Source organism: Triticum aestivum, chromosome 3A (assembly GCF_018294505.1).
Source record: "Triticum aestivum cultivar Chinese Spring chromosome 3A, IWGSC CS RefSeq v2.1, whole genome shotgun sequence".
NCBI classification, from domain to species: Eukaryota; Viridiplantae; Streptophyta; class Magnoliopsida; order Poales; family Poaceae; genus Triticum; species Triticum aestivum.
In genome coordinates, this window is record NC_057800.1 from 12892669 (window position 1) to 12917341 (window position 24673).

At 45.7% G+C, this 24673-nt stretch overlaps 1 protein-coding gene and 1 pseudogene across 1 annotated transcript; both read right to left on the reverse strand.

Moving 5' to 3' along the window:
- Positions 1-9703: 9703 nt before the first annotated feature.
- LOC123056609 (uncharacterized) lies at positions 9704-15432 on the reverse strand (annotated as a pseudogene).
- Positions 15433-15612: 180 nt separating this feature from the next.
- Positions 15613-17538, reverse strand: LOC123057549 (uncharacterized). Its single transcript, XM_044480494.1, has 3 exons — positions 17265-17538; positions 16190-17083; positions 15613-16083 (listed from the first exon to the last, which is right to left on the reverse strand). Exons 2-3 carry the CDS (start codon positions 16979-16981, stop codon positions 15883-15885), a joined length of 993 nt encoding a protein of 330 aa, XP_044336429.1. The 5' UTR covers positions 16982-17083; positions 17265-17538; the 3' UTR covers positions 15613-15882.
- Positions 17539-24673: the final 7135 nt, after the last annotated feature.

A 24673-nucleotide genomic window follows, 5' to 3' on the forward strand; every position in this document is an offset into this window, starting at 1 on the left:
TAAAGGGTGGAAGGCTCGGCCTTTTGCCTAGTGTTTTGTTCCACTCTTGCCGCCCTAGTTTCCGTCATATCGGTGTTATGTTCCCGGATTTTGCGTTCCTTACGCGGTTGGGTTATAATGGGAACCCCTTGACAATTTGCCTTGAATAAAACTCCTCCAGCAATGCCCAACCTTGGTTTTACCATTTGCCACCTAGCCTCTTTTTCCCTTGGGTTTCCGGAGCCCAAGGGTCATCTTTATCTAAACTCCCCCCCCCCCGGGCCAGTGCTCCCCTGAGTGTTGGTCCAAACTAGAGCCCTGTGCAGCGCCCCCTCGGGGAAACTCGAGGTTTGGTTTTAGTTGTATGGAGAGCTCATCTGAGTGTGCCCTAAGAACGAGATATGTGCAGCTCCTATCGGGATTTGTCAGCACATTCGGGCGGTGTTGCTGGACTTGTTTTACCATTGTCGAGGATGTCTTGTAAAACCGGGATGCCGAGTCTGATCGGAATGTCTCGGGAGAAGGAATATCCTGCGTTGACCCTGAGAGCTTGTGATGGGCTAAGTTGGGACTCCCCTGCAGGGATTTGAACTTTCGAAAGTTGTGCCCGCGGTTATGGGCAGATGGGAATTTGTTAATGTCCGGTTGTAGATAACATGAAACTTAACTAAATTAAAATGAATCAACCACATGTGTAACCGTGATGGTCTCTTCTCGGCGGAGTCCGGGAAGTGAACACGGTGTTGGAGTAATGCTTGATGTAGGTTGTTCTAGGATCACTTCTTGATCATAGTTCTTCGTCCGTGCTTTGTCTTCTCTTCTCGCTCTCTTTTGCGAATAGGTTAGCCACCATATATGCTAGTCGCTTCCTGCAGTTCCACATCATACCTTGCCTTACCTATAAGCTTAAATAGTCTTGATCGCGAGGGTGCGAGATTGCTGAGTCCCCGTGACTCACAGTTTACTTCCAAACCAGATGCAGGGACCGATGATACCGCTCCAGACGATGCGCTTGAGCTCAAGTGGGAGTTCAATGAAGACTCTCGTCATTACTATGTGTGTTTCCCAGATGATCAGTAGTGGTGCCCAGTTGGGGCGATCGGGGACCGTGTCGCATGTGGGGGTTGATCTTTATTTTGGTACCGTAGTCGGACCATGAGTGTATTGGATGATTGTAATGTTATTCATGTATTTGTGTGATGTGGCGAGTGTAAGCCAACTATGTAACTTTGCCCCTTTTATCTATTTACATGGGTTGTTGTGAAGATTACCTTACTTGCGACATTGCTTTCAATGCGGTTATGCCTCTAAGTCGTGCTTCGACACGTAGGAGATATAGCCGCATCGAGGGCGTTACAAGTAAAGGCAATTCGATAAGCACTAGGTTATCTAAAGTTTGGTTGAACGCGTTGGCTTCGGTGGGGCAGAAGGCGGTGTTATTTTTTCGGAAGGAAAGTGGATAAGGTTGAAGTCACCGGCGATGAGCCAGGGGGTGTCATTGGGTTGTGCAATTGAGACGAGCTCTTCTAAGAATGCCAACTTTAGAGAGCGCGAGGAGGGGGCCTAGATGTTAGTGATGGAAATGTGGTGGGCGCACGCGGTTGATTGTAGGATTAGTGTGGATGAGAAGGTTAAATGAGAGAAGGACACTGATACATCTCCAACGTATCTATAATTTTTGATTGCTCCATGCTATATTATCTACTGTTTTGGACATTATTGGGCTTTATTATCCACTTTTATATTATTTTTGGGACTAACCTATTAACCGGAGGCCCAACCCAGAATTGTTGTTTTTTGCCTATTTCAGAGTTTCGCAGAAAAGGAATATCAAACGGAGTCCAAACGGAATGAAACCTTCAGGAACGTGATTTTCGGAACGAACATGATCCAGGAGACTTGGACCCTACGTCAAGAAATAAAGGAGGAAGCCACGAGGTAGGGGGCACGCCTACCCCCCCCCCCCGCCCCGGCACGCCCTCCACCCTTGTGGGCCCCCTGTTGCTCCACTTACGTACTCCTTCCTCCTATATATACCTACGTACCCCCAAACGATCAGAAACGGAGCCAAAAACCTAATTCCACCGCCGCAACCTTCTGTATCCACGAGATCCCATCTTGGGGCCTGTTCTGGAGCTCCGCCGGAGGGGGCATCCATCACGGAGGGCTTCTACATCAACACCATAGCCTCTCCGATGAAGTGTGAGTAGTTTACCTCAGACCTTCGGGTCCATAGTTATTAGCTAGATGGCTTCTTCTCTCTTTTTGAATCTCAATACAATGTTCTCCCCCTCTCTTGTGGAGATCTATTCGATGTAATCTTCTTTTTGCGGTGTGTTTGTTGAGACCAATGAATTATGGGTTTATGATCAAGATTATCTATGAACAATATTTAAATCTTCTCTGAGTTCTTTTATGTATGATTGGTTATCTTTGCAAGTCTCTTCGAATTATCAGTTTGGTTTGGCCTACTAGATTGATCTTTCTTGCAATGGGAGAAGTGCTTAGCTTTGGGTTCAATCTTGCGGTGTCCTTTCCCAGTGACAGTAGGGGCAGCAAGGCACGTATTGTATTGTTGCCATCGAGGATAACAAGATGGGGTTTTTATCATATTGCATGAATTTATCCCTCTACATCATGTCATCTTGCTTAAGGCGTTACTGTTTTCATGAACTTAATACTCTAGATGCATGCTGGATAGCGGTCGATGAGTGGAGTAATAGTAGTAGATGTAGGCAGGAGTCGGTCTACTTGTCTTGGTGGTGATGCCCATATACATGATCATACCTAGATATTCTCATAACTATGCTCAATTCTGTCAATTGCTCAACAGTAATTCGTTCACCCACCGTAAAATACTTATGCTCTTGAGAGAAGCCACTAGTGAAACCTATGGCCCCCGGGTCTATCTTCATCATATTAATCTTCCTTTGCTTTTTACTTTGCTTTTATTTTACTTTGCATCTTTATCACAAAAATAACAAAAAAAATTATCCTATCATATCTATCAGATCTCACTCTCGTAAGTGACCGTGAAGGGATTGACAACCCCTTGTCGCGTTGGTTGCAAGGAGTTATTTGTTTTGTGCAGGTACGAGGGACTCGCGTGTGGCCTCCTACTGGATTGATACCTTGGTTCTCAAAAACTGAGGGAAATACTTACGCTACTTTGCTGCATCATCCTTTCCTCTTCAAGGAAATCCAACGCAGTGCTCAAGAGGTAGCAAGAATATTTCTGGTGCCGTTGCCGGAGAGGTTCGCGCAAGTCAAGATTTAACTAACGACAACGAGCCATTTCGGGCGCCGTTGCCGGGGAGTCTACACAATAGTCAACATACCAAGTACCCATCACAACCCTTATCTCCCGCATTACATTATTTGCCATTTGCCTCTCATTTTCCTTTCCCCCACTTCACCCTTGCCGTTTTATTCGCCCTCTCTCTCTCTCTCTCTATCCTCCCTCTCTTTCTCTATTTGCCTCTTTTTGTCCGCTTGCTTTTTGTTTACTTGTGTGTTGGATTGCTTGTTTGTCAGAATGGCTCTACCTAGATTTGGTGATCTTCACCTTAAAAGGTTATAAGAGATCGAAAGCAATGTCAGGAGTTTTATGATTTTGCAATTTGAGCATAATAATTTCTTCAGAAATGAGCTTAAGGAACAGAAAAGTTTTATGTTTTATGAATAAAGAGCTTGATGATATGTCTAAAGAATTTGATGGTTTAAGATCTCAAATTGCTCATCTTGAGAAATTGACTGCTGAAATTTCGGATAAGCAGGTTTCCTTAATAGGATGGCCGCTAAACCGGATTTTTATGAAAATAAAGATGAAGATCTAAAAGTTATTGATGTATCCCCTATTAAATCTTTGTTTTGCAATATGAATCTTGATAATGATGGGACTGAATATGATCCACCTTTACCTAGAAGGCTTTCCAAAAATTCAGAGTTTTTAGATCTTGATGCTAAATTTGATGAAAGTGGGATTGAAGAAATTAAAACCATAGATGTTGCTAAACCCACTATTTTGGATTCAAGGAATTTAATTATGAAAATTGCTCTTTGATTGATTGTATTTCCTTGTTGCAATTCGTGCTAAATTCTCCTCATGCTTATAGTCAAAATAAAGCGTTTACTAAACATATCGTTGATGCCTTGATGCAATCTTATGAAGAAAGACTTGATTTGGAAGTTTCTATCCCCAGAAAACTTTATGATGAGTGGGAACCAACTATTAAAATTAAGATTAAAGATCATGAGTTCTATGCTTTATGTGATTTTGGTGCTAGTGTTTCCACGATTCCAAAGACTTTGTGTGATTTGTTAGGTTTCCGTGATTTTGATGATTGCTCTTTAAACTTGCACCTTGCGGATTCCACTATTAAGAAACCAATGGAAAGAATCAATGATGTTCTTATTGTCGCAAATAGGAATTATGTGCCCGTAGATTTTATTGTTCTTGACATAGATTGCAATTCTTCATGTCCTATTATCCTTGGTAGAACTTTTCTTAGAACGATTTGTGCAATTATTGATATGAATTCGAAGGAAGGAAATATTAGATTCCAATTTTCGTTAAGGAAAGGCATGGAACACTTTCCTAGAAAGAAAATTAAATTACCTTATGAATCTATTATGAGAACCACTTATGGATTGCCTACCAAAGATGGCAATACCTAGATCTATCCTTGCTTTTTATGCCTAGCTAGGGGCGTTAAACGATAGCAATTGTTGGGAGGCAACCCAATTTTATTTTTATTCCTTGCTTTTTGCTCCTGTTTAGTAATAAATAATTTACCTAGCCTCTGTTTTCGTTGTGTTTTTTGTGCTTAATTAGTGTTTGTGCCAAGTAGAACCGTTGGGAAGACTTGGGGAAAGTCTTGATATCTTGCTGTAAAAAAACAGAAACTTTAGCGCTCACGAGAACTGTTGCCATTTTTATTTGGAAAGTGTTATTTAGTTAATTATTTTTGCAGATGATTAATAGATAAATTCCTCACGTCCATAAGTTTATATTAGAATTTTTGGGGTTCCAGATCTTGCGCTAGTTACAGATTACTACAGACTGTTCTGTTTTTGACAGATTCTGTTTTTCGTGTGTTGTTTGCTTATTTTGATGAATCTATGGCTAGTAAAATAGTTTATAAACCATAGAGAAGTTGTAATACAGTAGTTTTAACACCAATATAAATAAAGAATGATTTTATTACAGTACCTTGAATGATATTTTGTTTTCTTTCGCTAACGGAACTCACGAGATTTTCTACTTTAAGTTTTGTGTTGTGAAGTTTTCAAGTTTTGGGTAAAGATTTGATGGATTATGGAACAAGGAGTGGAAAGAGCCTAAGCTTGGGGATGCCCATGGCACCCCCAAGATAATCTAAGGACACCTAAAAGCCAAAGCTTGGGGATGCCCCGGAAGGCATCCCCTCTTTCGTCTACTTCTATCGGTAACTTTACTTGGAGCTATATTTTTATTCACCACATGATATGTGTTTTGCTTGGAGCGTCTTGTATGATTTGAGTCTTTGCTTTTTAGTTTACCACAATCATCCTTGCTGTACACACCTTTTGAGAGAGCCATACATGATTTGGAATTTGTTAGAATACTCTATGTGCTTCACTTATATCTTTTGAGTTATATAGTTTTGCTCTAGTACTTCACTTATATCTTTTAGAGCATGGTGGTGGATTTGTTTTATAGAAACTATTGATCTCTCATGCTTCACTTAGATTATTTTGAGAGTCTTAAATAGCATGGTAATTTGCTTAAATAATCCTATTATGCTAGGTATTCAAGATTAGTAAAAAAAATCTTATGAGTGTTTTGAATACTAAGAGAAGTTTGATGCTTGATGATTGTTTTGAGATATGGAGGTAATAATGTCAAAGTCGTGCTAGTTGAGTAGTTGTGAATTTGAGAAATGCTTGTGTTGAAGTTTACAAGTCCCGTAGCATGCACGTATGGTAAACGTTATGTAACAAATTTGAAACATGAGGTGTTCTTTGATTGTCCTCCTTATGAGTGGCGGCCGGGGACGAGCGATGGTCTTTTCCTACCAATCTATCCCCCTAGGAGCATGCTCGTAGTGCTTGATTTTTGATGACTTGTAGATTTTTGCAATAAGTATGTGAGTTCTTTATGACTAATGTTGAGTCCATGGATTATACGCACTCTCACCCTTCCATCATTGCTAGCCTCTTCGGTACCATGCATTGACCTTGCTCACATTGAGAGTTGGTGCAAACTTCGCCGGTGCATCCAAACCCCGTGATATGATACGATCTTTCACACATAAACCTCCTTATATCTTCCTCAAAACAACCACTATACCTACCTATTATGGCATTTCCATAGCCATTTCGAGATATATTGCCATGCAACCTTCCACCATTCCTTTTATCATGACACATTCATCATTGTCATATTTCTTAGCATGATCATGTAGTTGACATAGTATTTGTGGCAAAGCCACCATTCATAATTCCTTCATACATGTCACTCTTGGTTCATTGCATATCCCGGTACACCGCCGGAGGCATTCATATAGAGTCATCTTTTGTTCTAGCATCGAGTTGTAATCATTGAGTTGTAAATAAATAGAAGTGTGATGGTCATCATTTTCTAGAGCATTGTCCCAAGTGAGGAATTAAAAAAAGAGAAAAAGAGAGAAGGGACAATGCTACTATCATTTGCCACACTTGTGCTTCAAAGTAGCACCATAATCTTCATGATAGAGAGTCTTTTGCTTTGTCACTTTCATATACTAGTGGGAATTTTTCATTATAGAACTTGGCTTGTATATTCCAAAAATGGGCATCCTCAAGTTCCCTAGGTCTTCGTGAGTAAGCAAGTTGGATGCACACCCACTTAGTTTCTTTTGTTGAGCTTTCATACATTTATAGCTCTAGTGCATCCGTTGCATGGAAATCCCTACTCCTTGCATTAACATCAATCGATGGGCATCTCCATAGCCCATTGATTAGCCTCGTTGATGTGAGACTTTCTCCTTTTCTATCTTCTCCATATAACCCCCATCATCATATTCTATTCCACCCATAGTGCTATGTCCATGGCTCGCGCTCATATATTGCGTGAAAGTTTATAGGTTTGAGATTACTAAAGTATGAAACAATTGCTTGGCTTGTCATCGGGGTTGTGCATGATGAGAGCATTCTTGTGTGACGAAAATGGAGCATGACTAAACTATATGATTTTGTAGGGATGAACTTTCTTTGGCCATGTTATTTTGAGAAGACATAATTGCTTAGTTAGTATGCTTGAGTATTATTATTTTTAGGTCAATATGAACTTTTATCTTGAATCTTTTGGATCTGAATATTCATACCACAATTAAGAAGAATTACATTAAAATTATGCCAAATAGCACTCCGCATCAAAATTATCTTTTTTATCATTTACCTACTCGAGGACGAGCAGGACTTAAGCTTGGGGATGCTTGATACGTCTCCAACATATCTATAATTTTTTATTGCTCCATGCTATATTATCTACTGTTTTGGACATTATTGGGCTTTATTATCCACTTTTATATTATTTTTGGGACTAACCTATTAACCGGAGGCCCAGCCCAGAATTGCTGTTTTTTGCCTATTTCAGAGTTTCGCAGAAAAGGAATATCAAACGGAGTCCGAACGGAATGAAACCTTCGGGAACGTGATTTTCGGAACGAACATGATCCAGGAGACTTGGACCCTACGTCAAGAAATAAAGGAGGAAGCCACGAGGTAGGGGGCGCGCCTAACCCCTCCCCCCCCCAGGCGCGCCCTCCACCCTCATGGGCCCCCTGTTGCTCCACCGACGTACTCCTTCCTCCTATATATACCTACGTACCCCCAAACGATCAGATACGGAGCCAAAAACCTAATTCCACCGCTACAACCTTCTGCATCCATCCCATATTGGGGCTTGTTTCGGAGCTCCGCCGAAGGGGGCATCCATCACGGAGGGCTTCTACATCAACACCATAGCCTCTCCGATGAAGTGTGAGTAGTTTACCTTAGACCTTCGGGTCCATAGTTATTAGCTAGATGGCTTCTTCTCTTTTTTTGGATCTCAATACAATGTTCTCCCCCTCTCTTGTGGAGATCTATTCGATGTAATCTTCTTTTTGCGGTGTGTTTGTTGAGACCGATGAATTATGGGTTTATGATCAAGATTATCTATGAACAATATTTAAATCTTCTCTGAATTCTTTTATGTATGATTGGTTATCTTTGCAAGTCTCTTCGAATTATCAGTTTGGTTTGGCCTACTAGATTGATCTTTCTTGCAATGGGAGAAGTGCTTAGCTTTGGGTTCAATCTTGCGGTGTCCTTTCCCAATGACAGTAGGGGCAGCAAGGCACGTATTGTATTGTTGCCATCGAGGATAACAAGATGGGGTTTTTATCATATTGCATGAATTTATCCCTCTACATCATGTCATCTTGCTTAAGGCGTTACTCTGTTTTCATGAACTTAATACTCTAAATGCATGCTGGATAACGGTCGATGAGTGGAGTAATAGTAGTAGATGCAGGCAGGAGTCGGTCTACTTGTCTCTGACGAGATGCCTATATACATGATCATACCTAGATATTCTCATAACTATGCTCAATTCTGTCAATTGCTCAACAGTAATTCGTTCACCCACCGTAAAATACTTATACTCTTGAGAGAAGCCACTAGTGAAACCTATGGCCCCCGGGTCTATCTTCATCATATTAATCTTCCTTTGCTTTTTTACTTTGCTTTTATTTTACTTTGCATCTTTATCACAAAAATACCAAAAATAGTATCCTATCATATATATCAGATCTCACTCTCGTAAGTGACCTTGAAGGGATTGACAACCCCTTATCGCATTGGTTGCGAGGAGTTATTTGTTTTGTGCAGGTACGAGGGACTCGCGCGTGGCCTCCAACTGGATTGATACCTTGGTTCTCAAAAACTGAGGGAAATACTTACGCTACTTTGATGCATCCTTTCCTCTTCAAGGAAATCCAACGCAGTGCTGAAGAGGTAGCAGACACTACTTGGAAGGACGCAGAGTTGACAGCCGAGATGGTGCCACCCGCTGTTCCGACAGCTGGCAAGGAGAAGACCTGGTCAGCCTAACGTGGTAGGAAGGATTTTGTTTTACTGTCAGAGAAAGAGTCGATTTTTGATTCTTGCAAGAGTGTAATGTGTGGTTTAGTTGCGATTAGTTCGGATAGCATGTCAGAGAACTTTTCGTTATCACCAAGTCCTCGTACATTCCAGGAGAAAATTAGGAAGGCGTCATTACTCATTAAAAACATTGGAACACCAGCAGGTAGAAGCGGGGCACAACTGACATAGAGTCTCAAAAGCTACAGCTGAGGCCAGAAGTAACATTGGTACATGTGACATAGGATGCGGTAACCAAAAGAACATCGATCTAGCAGCGTCATGTAGTAGAGCTAGGCGAGGCAGGGATCACGCCGAAACTCCAGGGGGCGAGGGGAGCTGATCATGGAGAGGCGCCGTCACCAGAGGCAGCATCCTCAGAACCAAGGATGGCATCCAGCTGCTCGTCGTCCGCGCCACAGAGCAGAGCAATGGCAGCAAGGTCCTCGAAAGAAGCAGGAGGGGCGTCGGGCTCGTGGAGGTGTGCCTCCTGGATAGCACAGCCAATGGCCGTGTCGACATCCATAGTGGAGAGGCGAGCAGCCTTGGCCTTGACGGCTTTAGCAAGCATGGGGGACTAGGAGGCTTGCTTATTAGCCAACCGCGCACTCCGCCGCAGCTTGTCCTTGGAGATTGACTGATCGCGCTCTGACTTGCGGTGCGCCTTGCGAATGATGCACTCGTGGGTGTCCAGATCCTCCAGGGGGAGGGCTGCGTCCAAGGCTACATCAGTCAGTGTCAGAGAGGCAGAGGGCAAGGGATTAGATTGATCGAGCATGGAGGGGGTAGAGTGGTTACCAGTAGCATGGGAGGACTCTCTCACGGTGAAAGTGAAGGAAGGAGGCGCAGCAGGTGCGTCTGCAGGAGAGAGGACCGCAGAGAACGCAGAGGCGCTGGACTAAACCAGCGGCCCCGCGGCCAGTGGAGCGGCAGGAAGGTCAGTGCACGGGCGAGGCGGCACCACGGAACCCACCTGAGCAACCAGGCGTATGACAGGTGGGGCATGTGTGTCGGAAGGGAGTGCATGCACCACATCTAGCGAGTCTGAAGCGGCATGCAGGAGCGGTGCATGCATGCCATCCGAGGCGGCCGAATCGTCATCGAAAATGATGAGAGGCTGGCGCCGAGATCCCTGGAGGGTGAAAGGTGAGGCCAGAGCTGACTGGTTTGTGTCGGATTCAAGAGATGCAGTAGGGGAACGGGGGGCGACCGGCCTAGTGCCACCGTAGGTGGGATCGGCACGCCGCCCCGCACGTACCACGGAGACGACATGAGCAAGGTGAGCAGGGGAGAGCGGTGGTGGAGAGTCCCGCTGAGAGAGAGGTGCAGAGTCACCGTCAGACGAACCATCACTGAACGGATTAGCACCTTCACGGTGGTGCCAACGGGAGACCTCTACAACTTTGGCCATCTTAATCTCGTTTATGGGTGGGAGCTGAATGAAAATGCCTAGAGGGGCTAGCTTGCCAGATTGGAGGAGAACGAGGGCACGGACCGACGTGTAGTCGATACCATGGAGGCAGAAGTCGTCAATGGCACACACATCGCCAAGGAAAGTCATGGCGAAGCGTACGCCATCCTCATGCCATAGCTCATGTGGAAACTCAGAGACTTCGACCTCTGCAAGGTCAGTGTATATGGCAATGGAGCGGTCGACGTGCTCAACGGGCTCTATAGTGATAAGAGTTTCCCTCGTACTCGATTGGGTTGTGGCTGATCACGTCATTGCGTGCAGCCGGTGTGTGGAAGGTGAGGCAGGCGATCCCGATCCAGGAGCCGCCCATGATAAATGCGGGGATTGCCGCAAGTATGCTGGATGGCTCAACGGATGAGGGGAGTGGGGTTGGGGACTGGGGTGCGAAGGTGGACGAAAGCAAAGCGTCATGGGCAGTGAACGAGACAAGGAGGAACTGCGAGTAGTGGCATGTCTCCATAGGGAGGCAGCAGCCCGGCCTCATGGGCCGGACGGGGCAGATCGTCCTCCGTGTCTGTCTCGGACACGTGAGATGAGGCTCTGGTGTATTGTGAGGCGAGGAAAACGTCGGCGAGCCGATCCCTCAGCTCATGTGTGTCGAAGGGGGGAGAGTGTGTGTGGTTGAAAGCTGATGGGAGTGAGGTAGGCGTGGGTGGAGGTGCAGATGATGGTGGAGGAGAGGGAAGTGGCGGGGTCTCGTGGTGCGGAGCCGACCGGAGTGCCGTGGAGGATGAATGGTGAGGGGACGCAGAGAGCGGGGAAGGGTTGGGAGAGCATGATGGGGATGTCACCGATCATGAGTGTGTGGGACGCGCGAGCTGCCGTCGATGAGGAGCCGGCGGAGTCCATGCTGCGAGTGCAAAAAGCTGGGTTAGGTTGAGAATGGAAAGCGTCGGGGAGGGGAGGGAAGATAGGCCAGATGCCCCTGTACCTACAGTCACGTCTGCAGTGACCGTTCCTCCAACAGCGAGCACAGCGGACTGGGTCACGATAAGATTCGACGAGGTGATTTACAGCTAGGCAGCGGAAGCAGCACTGCTTTCTTTGTGTTGGTCGACAAGTGTGAGAGCGTCGATGCGGAATGGGGAGGCATCGAGGGGTTATATAGGGGGGAGAGGGTGCGGGTGGCTGTGGTCGAGGAGGGATGAGAGAAGGGCATCTCTGTACGAGCTCGTCGGATTGTGGTTGGACTGCACGAGTGACATATCCGCCGTCAGGACGGCTAGACCCATTGCGTGTGACAGAGAGCGAGGGGGCGACGGGCAGGGGCGTGGCGGCCGAGCAGCCGTCGTAGTCTGGGTGGAGGGATTAGGCTTGATCATGAGGTCTAGATGCTGGTCATGGGTAGCGAGAGGGGTCTGTGGCGACGGGCAGGCGTGCAGACTCGTCGCTTTGTCAGTTCCCAACGCGAGATTCGCTGTAGATACGTTCATCGGGGGCGCACACAGGGTGACAGGGGGCGGCGCAGCCGTTCCCGGATTAGACGCGGGGCGGGCAAGCGGTTCGTCCAAAATTGGCACGGACAGAGAGACAGAGAGGGGGTTCTGGGGGCTCGTGCCAGCTCCATCCGCATGCGCCGAACCAGATGCAGCGTACGGGTCTTTTGATAGATTTGGTGGGGCAGGGGGCGCCACACCGCCATCATGATGCATGGGGTGGGTCAGCGTTGCATGCGTAGCAGGGCGGACGTGCTGCAATCATGCGACCGCGGTGGGCTGCAGAGTCGTGCGGGTCTGAAGATGCTGATGCTCAAAGGGGCCAAGAATGGAGTCTGATCTAGGGGGCAAGGTAGGGTAAGCAAACTTGGTGTAATGATGGAAAAACCGACTGCAGTGAGCAACGGCTTGTTCGAGCTGGTCAAAGAGGAAGATCCGAAACCCTTCAAAACCTATGGACCCAAGATTGAGGATTTGAATTTTAATTGATCGGGAGAGGACGCCAGACTTATACACATGCTCATGAACTTTGACTGCTAGAAAATCTTGTTTGACCAAAAAGTAGTGGTTTAGGGCAGATTCTACTACTAGTTCATTAGGTCTAACCGTAATTGGTAGGAAGGTAACCCAAAACAAATGTGTGTGGTTAGTGTAATTTGCATGTGGTGTAAGCTGGCAGGAGCGGATAACATTAAGCATACGGTAGAAAAAACTTATACCAGGCCGTTGACGACGCTCCTTAGAGAGAACAATAGTTGTGGACGCAGGTGGCAGCAGAGCAGGATCGACTTCCGGCGGCGAGGAGGACGTAGGCCCGTAAGACGACGGCGAGGCCGACTCCGATGGTGAGCATGCATCACTCCCCGTAGGCGCGGGCCAAGGGAAGCGGAGCAGAATGCCCAGCTTGCGGAAATCACCCATAGAGGCGATGAGCGCGACAACATCAGGCGAAGCCACAGTGAAGGAGAAGCAGGAGTCTCCGTCGTCCGTGACGTTGAATTGGTGGTGGATGCCACCGAAAAGACAAGCGAGGATGAGACCCATCGTGGCGGCATCAAGGGTGAAAGGGAACTGTATGACGCGCGCATACATGCGGCATCCATGCGACTGATTTGGTGGACGCTGGGAGACAAGCGAGCGACATTGTGCCCATGCTACGCTTTCAAAGTGGAGTCCCAGATCCTCTAGAATTTGAAGCAGTTGAGCCAGCGGCATGCATGTGGCAGTGTGGGGGCGGAGAAGGAAGGATCAGAGGCAGGGTTCTCACAAAAGAGAAGGAGTATGCGCGGAAGCGGAGTGTGGTTTGGGCGAGGATGATCTTGGCTATACGCGTAGAAGCAACATGGAAACAATAAACAAGGGGAGAGCATTGAGCAACGAAGAAATCAGTAGCAGCACCGCCAAGAATGGCCTGAAGCAGGGCGGCGACGATAGTGGCATCAAGGGGGCGGTTGGAGTAGTGGAAGACGATGTAGAGCGGTGAAGCGAGGTGGATGGCTGGGGTGGTGATGTCGAGGCGGAGATAGTATGAAGCATCGTCCTCGAACTCCCAGCCCATGGCATTGCCACAGCCCAAGAAGCAGCGGAGTGCAACCTGCCCGGCTTTCACATAAGGCGGGTCGAAGAATGGCGAAGGTGGAGGAGCTATTGTGGGGAGGAGCTCGTCTAGAGGACTGATGGCTAGCGTTGGCTCCGCCGAGAAGGCGGCCGGGTTTTTTGGGAGGCTGGTGATTGGCCCTCCTCCGGCGAGGTGGAGGAGGGGGAGCGGGAGCGGGAGCCATCCGAATTTCACCGCTAGAACAGTTGTGTGGATTTCTGCTAGGGGGGCAGTTGCTTAGAGTTTGCTAGAACAATTGCTATATGCAGACGTATATAGTTGCATACACACACAAGATGAGTTGGACTTGCACACATTTTCTTGATTTTCTCATTTTACACAAACCAACCAATAGGAAACACACATGAGTTGCTTGTTGAATGCACTCAAATTGCACGAAAACACCCCAAAAATTGCTTTTTTTAGGTGATACTCAAGTGCATAACGATCGAAAATTTATTGTCCTTGTTTCGCCTCCAATAGCCCCATCGATGGTGAGCTTAGACTTTTCCATATGTAAAAGGTGCATCATGTTGTGTGTAGTTTTTTTTACACAAACCAACCTAATAGGCGGTCCTACTGGGAAAAAAGAAGTTGCTTTTCTATAGCACTAGAGTTGCCTCCGTCGTATCCAAAGTTGCCTCGAAAAAATTCGACGAAACCTATCTATATGAGATTTAGTTTCGAAGAACTCGTCGCGAGAAAGCCAGCTGTGAAAAGAAAATTGAATTTCGACACTTAAATCAGAAGTTACAGTTTTTTAAACTTTTTGGATCCCCAAATAAATGCACGCGAGGACATGATTTCTTTTTTAGTAAATTGCGGTCGTGCGCGTCAGCTACTTTTTTCCATATTTGGATGAGCGCTAGTTCCTACCAGTGAGTGCTCGGGCGCCCGCTAGCCATGTCCTTATTTATTTTGTACCTGGAGCAACACATGAGCCTTTTTGCTAGTACTAACTAATGCACCTTACATCAATTTTGAAGGCTTGGGGATCATGCACATTAGGCGGTGTTCAAATACCTTTGACCAGATGGGATGTACAATACCAGGCTCGCGTCACCATGCAAAATAACTATGAAACAAAAATCAAGAAAAAATAACAAAGCGAGCATGAGTGATGCTGATAGAAAATGAGCAGTCCCAGCATGTGGCTCAGCATGAACTAAACGAGAATTACACAATTTTTATATATTTTTTTCAAATAAAATACAAGACATACATTTTGAAATGCACAGATCAGCACACAATAGTCAACTTCAAAGTAAAACAGAAACGTATGCGGTGCATGCATCATAATTTGCCCACATAGAAAAATATACTTGGCCATATATAAACAGCTAAAATGCTAAAACAAAATTACAGCTGCCAGGGTCTTTTATTCTTATATGAGACTACTACTCATTGACATTATCCATCATTATTGTCTCTTCATTATTCTTGAACTATTTCCATCATCCAATTATTATCTCCGCAGATGAGGAGGATCCATGGGTGAGTTGCTCCCTTATCCGTTGCTTGCTAGCTTCATCTACCATAAATCTTGGAGGCTCATGATTGATAGCACTGCACCCATTGCACGGGTCTTCATCACACAACTCGATTCTATTCAACACGACAGCTCGTGCCATGACAAGTCTTACATAATTCATCACCTTTTCTTCCTCCTTAAAACCTTTCATCACGAGCAACTTCAAGTTCAAGTACCTCGAATTCTCAGATGGTTCCCACAACACATTGGTCTTCTCAGCACTATCCTCAGTCTTACTGAGTTCACATGAATGCCGAGATAGCTTCATGGACCACAAATAAACAATACATTAGATTAAGTGTTGGCATTGGTTTTGATATTAATATCTAAGATAAAGAATGACAACAATAACAAGAGTCAATACATCCAAGTAACGAATGATTGCTATAAAGCTAACACCCTCCTTGGACTAGTTTTTGGAATGGCCTATATAGCTGTCTGGGACAAACGAATGATTTTTGAGGATTCCCTAGGGACTTGGAGAAATCCAACATGAGATTATACCTCACAGGAAAAAATATGCGTCGTGCATGGAATTATCTGTGAAAAAACGCTATGCAGCATCCAAACAAGATTGTACATCATTACTGTAATATTCATGAGATCTCCTATTCGTACATCATTACTCTTATTGGGTATTTTAAATTTGGATATCACACACTTAAACAGACATGTCGATTTTTTTTTTTTGCTGATGGAAACATATCGTACAAACAAATTATATCCAGGCCAAGATGTGGGTTAACTGGAAGAACTGAAATAACGGACTTACATAAAAGTTCTCCAAGGAAGGTGCACCTTCGAGGATAAACATAGTCCAATTCAGATCGCACTCTGCAAAGATATTGTAAAGATGTGCATCTCTCAGTTTACTGAATATAGGAGTGAGCTGTCGAGGATCTTCAGGTTCAATCCAAATCTGCAGCAGAACGAAGTATAGAAATATGAGGAATATGTCATGATGTTAACAGGGACACGTTGAAACAAACAAACATGATGTAGACGAGGAGGGAACTGTAACTTACCATTTGAGTGCGGAAATTTAGATGCAGCATTGACAGGTTTTTGTTACCAGATAGGCACTCGCTCAATGTGAATGGCGTCTGCCAAGATAGGGCAGGAGAAGCGAAATATAATTTAACAAGCTGGGGGACATAGCCAAAAGACACTGGGGGGTTTTCACCGCACCAACTATCATAGACCAATTCCAGGAGTTGAGGGGCAGAGATTAGTTCAACTTGTTCACACTCAAAGTCGATACGTTCAAGTCCTATGAGCTCCGAGCATGGAGCATCTATCTTGAGGACAGGGTCCTGGCCCATTTGACAGGATCTCAAGGAAAGGAGCTTAAGTTTATTGCAAGTGTTGAGGATATTGGGGATATCTGAGTCTTCAAAAGAAAGGCTCCGCAGCGTCAGTTTGGTGAGCAAACTGAAGGGACCGGGGCAAGCATGGAAGAAGGACATAAAGCACTGTCTGAACAGTACTAGTTCAGCCTCACTTGGACATGCAACATGGCCGGTCGCCGCAAACTCGAGGTATTCTGGTACGTCGATCTTCACAGCATCCCCGACGGCATGACCGATGGAGGACAAGTAAGGGTCTGCTAGGTAGAAGCAGAGCTGCAGGATCTTGATGACCCGATTGCATCCACAAGGCGGAGGAGATAGAAATCTCCTTGTCGCATCAGTGTACGCAGTCATTATCTGGTCCACCGTGCCTGGAAAGTCTTCGGCATTAATTTGCAGATTAGAGAGCTGATGCGGGAGGTGCCTCCATCGTGTGGAGAGCACGCCGGTCTGAACTGCCGTGGGCATGTAAAGGCATTATTCGAGGATTTTGAGTAGAAGATGGTCGGGCAGCGCGCTGATTCTGTCATCGTTTTCGCTTGCACTGGTGCTATCTTCATCTCTCATGATCTGCAAAAGAGAGATAAACTAGTAGGATCAAAACAGCTACAGAAGCCATATCTTCTTCTTGTTACGATTCTCCATGGGCAAGGTGAGTAGTAACAGTATAAAAATGAATCTACTAAAGATTAGAAGGCCTACTTTAATTGATACTAGTAATAACAAGAAGGCAGAAGGGGTATGAACTTACGGTGTTGCAGGTTGACTCCATGGCGGCCTGCCTTGCAGGTTGCAGCTGCTGTCTGGAGTAGTTGTTGAGACCGGCGGCCGGACTTGTAGTCAATAGGCTACTTATTGAGACAGGCGGCCGGCCTTGCAGCTGCTCTCGGGTAACTTACCAAGACAGAAACGGGGACTAGGACGAGCCGGATTAGACAATCCTCTGTTGGTTCGGATACCATCAGGAATCCTCCTCCGCAACAGATTTGAACCCAGCGGTCCGGCCTTGTTGGTTGAAGATATGATCAGCCTCCTGCACGGACTAGTTGGGCATGAATGAATCAGATCAAAAGGAGCTGGAAGAGAAGCAAAGATGAGTGTGGCGGGGGTGGGTTTGAACTTTGATATCGTGATCTGTTTGGTTCAAAGCAGGGGGACAGGGGAAGGTGGCGCACCGTCGCCGCGCTTGTCCTCCTTATTTGAAAGACAGCCAATGACGGGCGGTCGCGACTAAGAAAAGGCCCAGGCGTTGCTGCTCGCGGCGGTGGAAGGAGAATCGCCGGCGCAGCTGCTCTCGGGTGGGTCTCGTGGTGGAGAACAGTGTGGAGGCGAGCGGGGGAGAGAGAGAGGGGTCCAGACGAGTGACGCTATCCCATACCAGTCGATACGGGGTGCTTTGGGGGATTCATGGCCGGCGGCTCACCTGAATTTGGACGAGGCACCGAACCAGGGCAACTCTGTTTCTGGGCGCAGGGAGGAAGACGAGGGAAATTCGGGAGAAAGGCGAAATAATTCGGTCGATTCGGTTGCGCCAGCGGTACAGGGTAAACGTAAACATTCTCGAAAAAAAGGGTAAACATAAACAGAAGCAGAAAATGAGGGAGTAGTAATTAATGCATAAACAACTAATTAATTGACTAGTACAAATGTTCGTGCGTTGCACCGGGCAAAAATAAAATGTAACTTGTTCCACGTGCCATTATGCAACGTTTATCAATCAATTTTATTTGTTGTTGTTTAGAAAAACAGGTTTATCTTCTTTGAGAAGGTGTTTTTTAAATTTTTTGAGAATATTTCTTAAAATGATATCATTTTATGGCGATGTTTTTTAATATTAAATTTTATTTCTAAATTTTTGCACTATTTTGTGCAATGATCCATTTTCATTTGGCAATGTACTAAGTCCAGCCCAAACTGCAGCCACGCCAACCGAGCTCCTCGTCTCGAGAAAACGAATCCCCGTTCCTCAATCTAGCTGAACTGCTAAAGGCGACGGCGGCAAGCGTCCCTCCCCACTGGCCGGCTATATTAAGATACTCACCAAAATATATTGGCATGGAGAAATTCTGTTTTTAATATTAACAATTAATAAATATTAAGATACTCACCAAAATATATTGTAGAAAGTCTTTCATCTACTTGAGCTAGATAGATTTCTATGAAATCTTACTTCTGCATCTTCAACTTTGGAAAGAACAGCTGGTTTTATACCTGATAAAAAAGAACCATTGAACGAAGATGGGACTTTGTGGACTACCAAGCACTTGAGAATTTTTCTTGTATAATAACAATGGTTTGCCTTGGCGTTTACTGTACAAATATTCACATGACATTATTTTAAGCATGCACATCACAAATGAATATATGTCCACAAACTAATGATAATGGGCAGTAAAGAGTTTTGGTGCCATAAACTCTAACGTGCATGCATTTTGACACAATGGTTGTTAGCACATGACTTCCTGAAAACTTAAAAAAAGAGTAAGATGTGCGTGTCTTATCCTTGCAAGTATTTCTACTGTAAACATAAAAGGTATATTTTCACAGATTTGTAGCAGTTGGAAAATCAGAACGTCACATATATGTTAAGTTTAATCGCTGGCTCCTAACTGTGAAGATATTCCAGCCCTGTCAATGTTTGTTCTTGTCCTCATCAATCCATGAGGCAAAGAACTTCTGAATGTGTTCTCTTGTGCCAAAGAAAAGAGTTAGCTTGTCCTCATCAATTCATGAGGCAAGAAACTTCTGAATCTTCGTGTGGCTCAACATCCTCAACAGCAGGATCTCCATATTCAGTTGTGTCATATTCCGTGAGGAACCCGTCACAGAATCTTCAATCAATGTTTAACTTGATGCCACCTCCCCACCGCACCGACCAAGTCTCCCTCCGGTGAGGTGGTCGCTGCCCTCCACATTCGCGGTCCTGCTCGTCCTCTCGCTTGCTTCTGATAAAGGCGTGAGCCTGTGATTCCTGTGGGAAATTCTCTCAAGCACATGGCAGACATCATGGTGGTGTGCATAGCCTGTAACTGGGATGGAGAAGGCCGTGACATAGGAGTCGCTGGTGGGGCTGCAGAGCATGAAGATGTCCTTCCATCCGCATGGACAGGGGCGGCAGGGCACTTGTTAGTGGAGGCCGCATTGACGACGGTGAGCTCCCAGCAATCCTGATGAAGGCTACGACATCCTCCCGGTGAGCCCCAACGAACAGACGAGGTCAGCAATATGGGCGAGCGTTGTGCAGCGAGGTCGACGGCTGAAGTCCCAATGGCAGCAACACATGATGGCCGAGAAGCGAGTAGGATGCGCTGCGCTGTATGGTAACATGATGTGCACAGCCAGGAGCTCGTGGTGATGGATGAGCCTGCGACAACGACGGACGCAACGGTGGAGCTCAGGACGCGGCGGGGAGACAAAGACCACGATGATGCCGGCTAACCCGTGGAGGCTGTAGGAAATAGGACGGGGATGGCACCGAGGAGATCGAGGAGAGGCATGTGCACCTGATCTGCCGCCGCCAGCGACGGGAGGCCAGATAATTGGGTCGATTCGGTTGCGCCAGCGGTAAAGAAACAGTTAAAACAAAAGTAAACAGAAGGATGTGATTGGGGTAGAAAATGAGGGAGTAGTTTTTTTTTTACACGATTATTAATGTTCCCTCAAAAAAAACACGAATTAATGCATAAACGAATTGAGTATGTACTCCTAGTAGTACTCATCACTATTCAAAATTTTGTTTTTGAGATGCACTACCCAATGAATAGTACAATGCAAAGATAAAACAAAAATGACTGATCTGTGTGCCGGTTCTTCATCATCGTAGAAAATCTCTACTACTATTAAACAATCAAATAAGAACTTTCTTACGCGCACCCCGCAATTAGTCCCACAATAACGCACGAGCCAATCAGCACCATACGATTAGGCCAACAAGTCTCAATCTAACAGCCATCATTAATCCAATACCTCTACGGTGTGCACTTAGCATTTACCAATGACTGACCATACTTCACCAGGAGAGTAGTAGTCGAACAACCAGCCCCGCGCGTCCCTACAATCACGGAAATCAGATCGCAAACTAACAACCAGCTCAGCGTGCCCTACAATCACGGAAAATCAGATCGCAAGCTAAGGGAACTTCACGCCCTTGACCTTGACCTGGCCGCGTGGCACATACGCCGCCCACCAACAGCGTCTCCTGCCTGCACGGCGACCACGCCGCACTGCACCGTCCCGTCACCTCCGTGCACGCCGATTGTTGCCGCTCACAGCGTGGCATCCGTCCTGCAAGATCGCCAGTGCCCAGGAGAGAGCCTGCCCCGGCACCCGCACCGCCGCGCCCGCCCTGCACTGGCACCCACTCCGCCGCGCACACGCCCGCCGGGGCAGGGCGCCAGCGCCTGTCGCGTCCCCTGAACCAGCCGGGCACACGCAGCTGTGATTCTTCCGAGGACTTCTTCAGGTTCGACTTCTTCCTTTGACTCTTGCAGCATTACTCATGATTAGTTTTTTGATAATAGAGTTCTAAATAAAAAACAGTTGCACAGCAAAATGCTATAAGGCGTTCATTTTACATACTGACTATATGAGGATAATGAAACTGGATTTGTGTTGCAAATTGCCTTTACTATATCAAGTAAATACAGGAAAGTGACTTTACTATATCAAGTTCCATCAACATGACCACCAACACAAGCGTTCTACAAAGTAATATAGCATCTATCCAGCTCCAGGATGTTATAATGAATTGTATAAATCTGTATAAACCCACTTTTGCACACATGATGATTGAGAATGTGCATGATTATTTAAACTGAAAACATCTGGAGTACATGTGATCCATTCTAATTCTGAAAACTAAAGAAGTCGCACTTCCTGCTTCCTGAGTACAAAATGGTGCATTTGAATGTCTGTTTGTTGGAACTATGCAACTTTGGCATATCTTTTTTTTCATGTGCATATCCTAATAGGTGAGAGCATCAACAAGATTTTGTTGATCTATCATGAACCGGTTTAGAATATATGTTTTTGCAGGACTAATGCTTGTGGTGTTGGAAATATGCCCTAGAGGCAATAACAAATTAATTATTATTATATTTCCTTATTCATGATAATCATTTATTATCCATGCTAGAATTGTATTAATAGGAAACTCAGATACATGTGTGAATACATAGACAACACCATGTCCCTAGTAAGCCTCTAGTTGACTAGCTTGTTGATTAATAGATGGTTACGTTTCCTAACCATGGACATTGGATGTCGTTGATAACGGGATCACATCATTAGGAGAATGATGTGATGGACAAGACCCAATCCTAATCCTAGGGTTTATAGGGAAAGTATGTACGCAGTTACCGAATGTTGTTCGAAGTCCCGGATGAGATCCCGGACGTCACGAGGAGTTCTGGAATGGTCCAGAGGTAAAGATTGAAGTATGGTTTTGGCCACCGGAAGTGTTCCGGACATCATCGGTAGTGTACCGGGACCACCGGAAGGGTCCGGGGGTCCACCGGGAGGGGCCACCGGCCCCGGAGGCCTACATGGGCCAATAGTGGGAAGGGACCAGCCCCTAGGTGGGCTGGGGCGCCACCCACCAAGGCCCAAGGCGCCTCCAAGAGGGGAAGGGGGCAAACCCTAGGGCAGGTGGGCCCTAAGGCCCACCCCATGTGCGCCTCCCCCGGCCGCCTTGCCGCACCCCTTGGGGTGGGAACCCTAGAGGGGGCGCAGCCCCTCCCCTCCCTCTATATATACTTGAGGTATGGGGGCTGCCCAACACATGATTTGATCTCTCTCTTGGCGCAGCCCTACCTCTCTCCATCCTCGTCTCTCGTAGTGCTTGGCGAAGCCCTGCTGGAGTCCCACTCTCCTCCACCACCACCACGCCGTTGTGCTGCTGCTGGACGGAGTCTTCCCCAACCTTTCCGTCTTCCCTTGCTGGATCAAGGCGTGGGAGACGTCACCGGGCTGCACGTGTGTTGAACGCGGAGGCGCCGTGGTTCGGCGCTTAGATCGGAATCAACCGCGGTCTGAATCGCTACGAGTACGACTCCTTCATCCGCGTTCTTGTAACGCTTCCGCTTAGCGATCTACAAGGGTATGTAGATGCACTTCCCTTCCCCTCATTGCTAGATTACTCCATAGATTGATCTTGGTGATGCGTAGAAAATTTTAAATTTCTGCTACAATCCCCAACAGTGGCATCATGAGCTAAGTCTATGCGTAGTTTCTATGCACGAGTAGAACACAAAGCAGTTGTGGGCGTCGATATTGTCAATTTACTTGCCGTTACTAGTATTATCTTGATTCGGCGGCATCATAGGATGAAGCGGCGCGGACCGACCTTACACGTACTCTTACGTGAGACTGGTTCCACCGACTGACATGCACTAGTTGCATAAGGTGGCTAGTGGGTGTCTGTCTCTTCCACTTTAGTCAGATCGGATTCGATGAAAAGGGTCCTTATGAAGGGTAAATAGAAATTGGCATATCACGTTGTGGTTTTCGCGTAGGTAAGAAACGTTCTTACTAGAAACCTATAGCAACCACGTAAAAACTTGCAACAACAATTAGAGGATGTCTAACTTGTTTTTACAGTATGTGCCGTGTGATGTGATATGGCCAAAAAGATGTGATGAATGATATATGTGATGTATGAGATTGATCATGTTCTTGTAATAGGAATCACGACTTGCATGTCGATGAGTATGACAACCGGCGGGAGCCATAAGAGTTGTCTTAATTTATTTATGACCTACGTGTCAACATAAACGTCATGTAATTACTTTACTTTGCTAAAGAGTTAGCCATAGTAGTAGAAGTAATAGATGATGAGACAACTTCAAGAAGATACGATGATGGAGATCATGATGATGGATATCATGGTGTCATGCCGGTGACAACGATAATCATGGAGCCCCGAAGATGGAGATCAAAAGGAGCAAAATGATATTGGCCATATCATGTCACTATTTGATTGCATGTGATGTTTATCATGTTTTACATCTTATTTGCTTAGAACGACGGTAGCTTAAATAAGATGATCCCTCGCAATAATTTCAAGAAAGTGTTCCCCCTGACTGTGCACTGTTGCGAAGGTTCGTTGTTTCAAAGCACCACGTGATGATCGGGTGTGATAGATTCTAACGTTCGAATACAACGGGTGTAAGCCCATTTTTACACACGCAATACACTTAGGTTGACTTGACGAGCCTAACATGTACAGACATGGCCTCGGAACACGGAAGACCGAAAGGTTGAGCATGAGTTGTATAGAAGATACAATCAACATGAAGATGTTCACCGATGTTGACTAGTCCATCTCACGTGATGATCGGACACGGCCTAGTTGACTCGGGTCATGTTTCACTTAGATGACTAGAGGGATGTCTATCTGAGTGGGAGTTCATTAAATAATTTAATTAGATGAACTTAATTATCATGAACATAGTCTAAATTGTCTTTGCAAATATGTTGTAGATAAATAGCTCACATTGTAGCTCCATGTTTTAATACGTTCCTAGAGAAAGACCAAGTTGAAAGATATTGTAAGCAATGATGCGGACTGGGTCCGTAGTCTGAGAAGTGTCCTCACTGCTACACAGAAGGCTTACGTCTTTGATGCACCGCTCGATGTGCAAACCCCTACAACGTCGTCTGTGGATGTTGTGAATACCTGACAGACACATCCTGATGACTACTTGATAGTTTAGTGCACCATATTTTACGGCTTAGAATCGGGATTCCAATGACGTTTTGAACGCCATAGAACATATGAGATGTTCCAAGAGCTGAAATTGGGATTTTAGGCTCATGCTTGTATTGAGAGGTATGAGACCTCTGACAAGTTCTTTGCCTACAAGATGGAAAAGAATAGCTCAGCAAAGCATGTGCTCAGAATGTATGGGTGCTACAATCACTTGAATCAAGTGGGAGTTAAACTTCCAGATAAGCCAGTGATTGATAGAGTTCTCTAGTCACTATCACTAAGCTACTAGATTTTCGTAATGAACTATGACATGCAAGGGATGGAGTTGATCCCGGAGCTGTTCGCGGTGCTTAAGACCGCAAAAGGTAGAAATCAAGAAGGAGCATCAAGTGTTGATGGTTTAACAAGACCACTGGTTTCAAGAAGGACAAGGTCTAGAAGGGAAACTTCAT

Bases quoted from the DNA above. Each gene is read 5' to 3' on its own strand.
- LOC123057549 (XM_044480494.1), bottom strand. From the start codon at position 16,981: ATGCCCACGGCAGTTCAGACCGGCGTGCTCTCCACACGATGGAGGCAC. The intron at 16,084-16,189 runs GTAAGTTACAGT...GTTCTGCTGCAG, and splicing joins TAAATTTCCGCACTCAAATG to ATTTGGATTGAACCTGAAGA.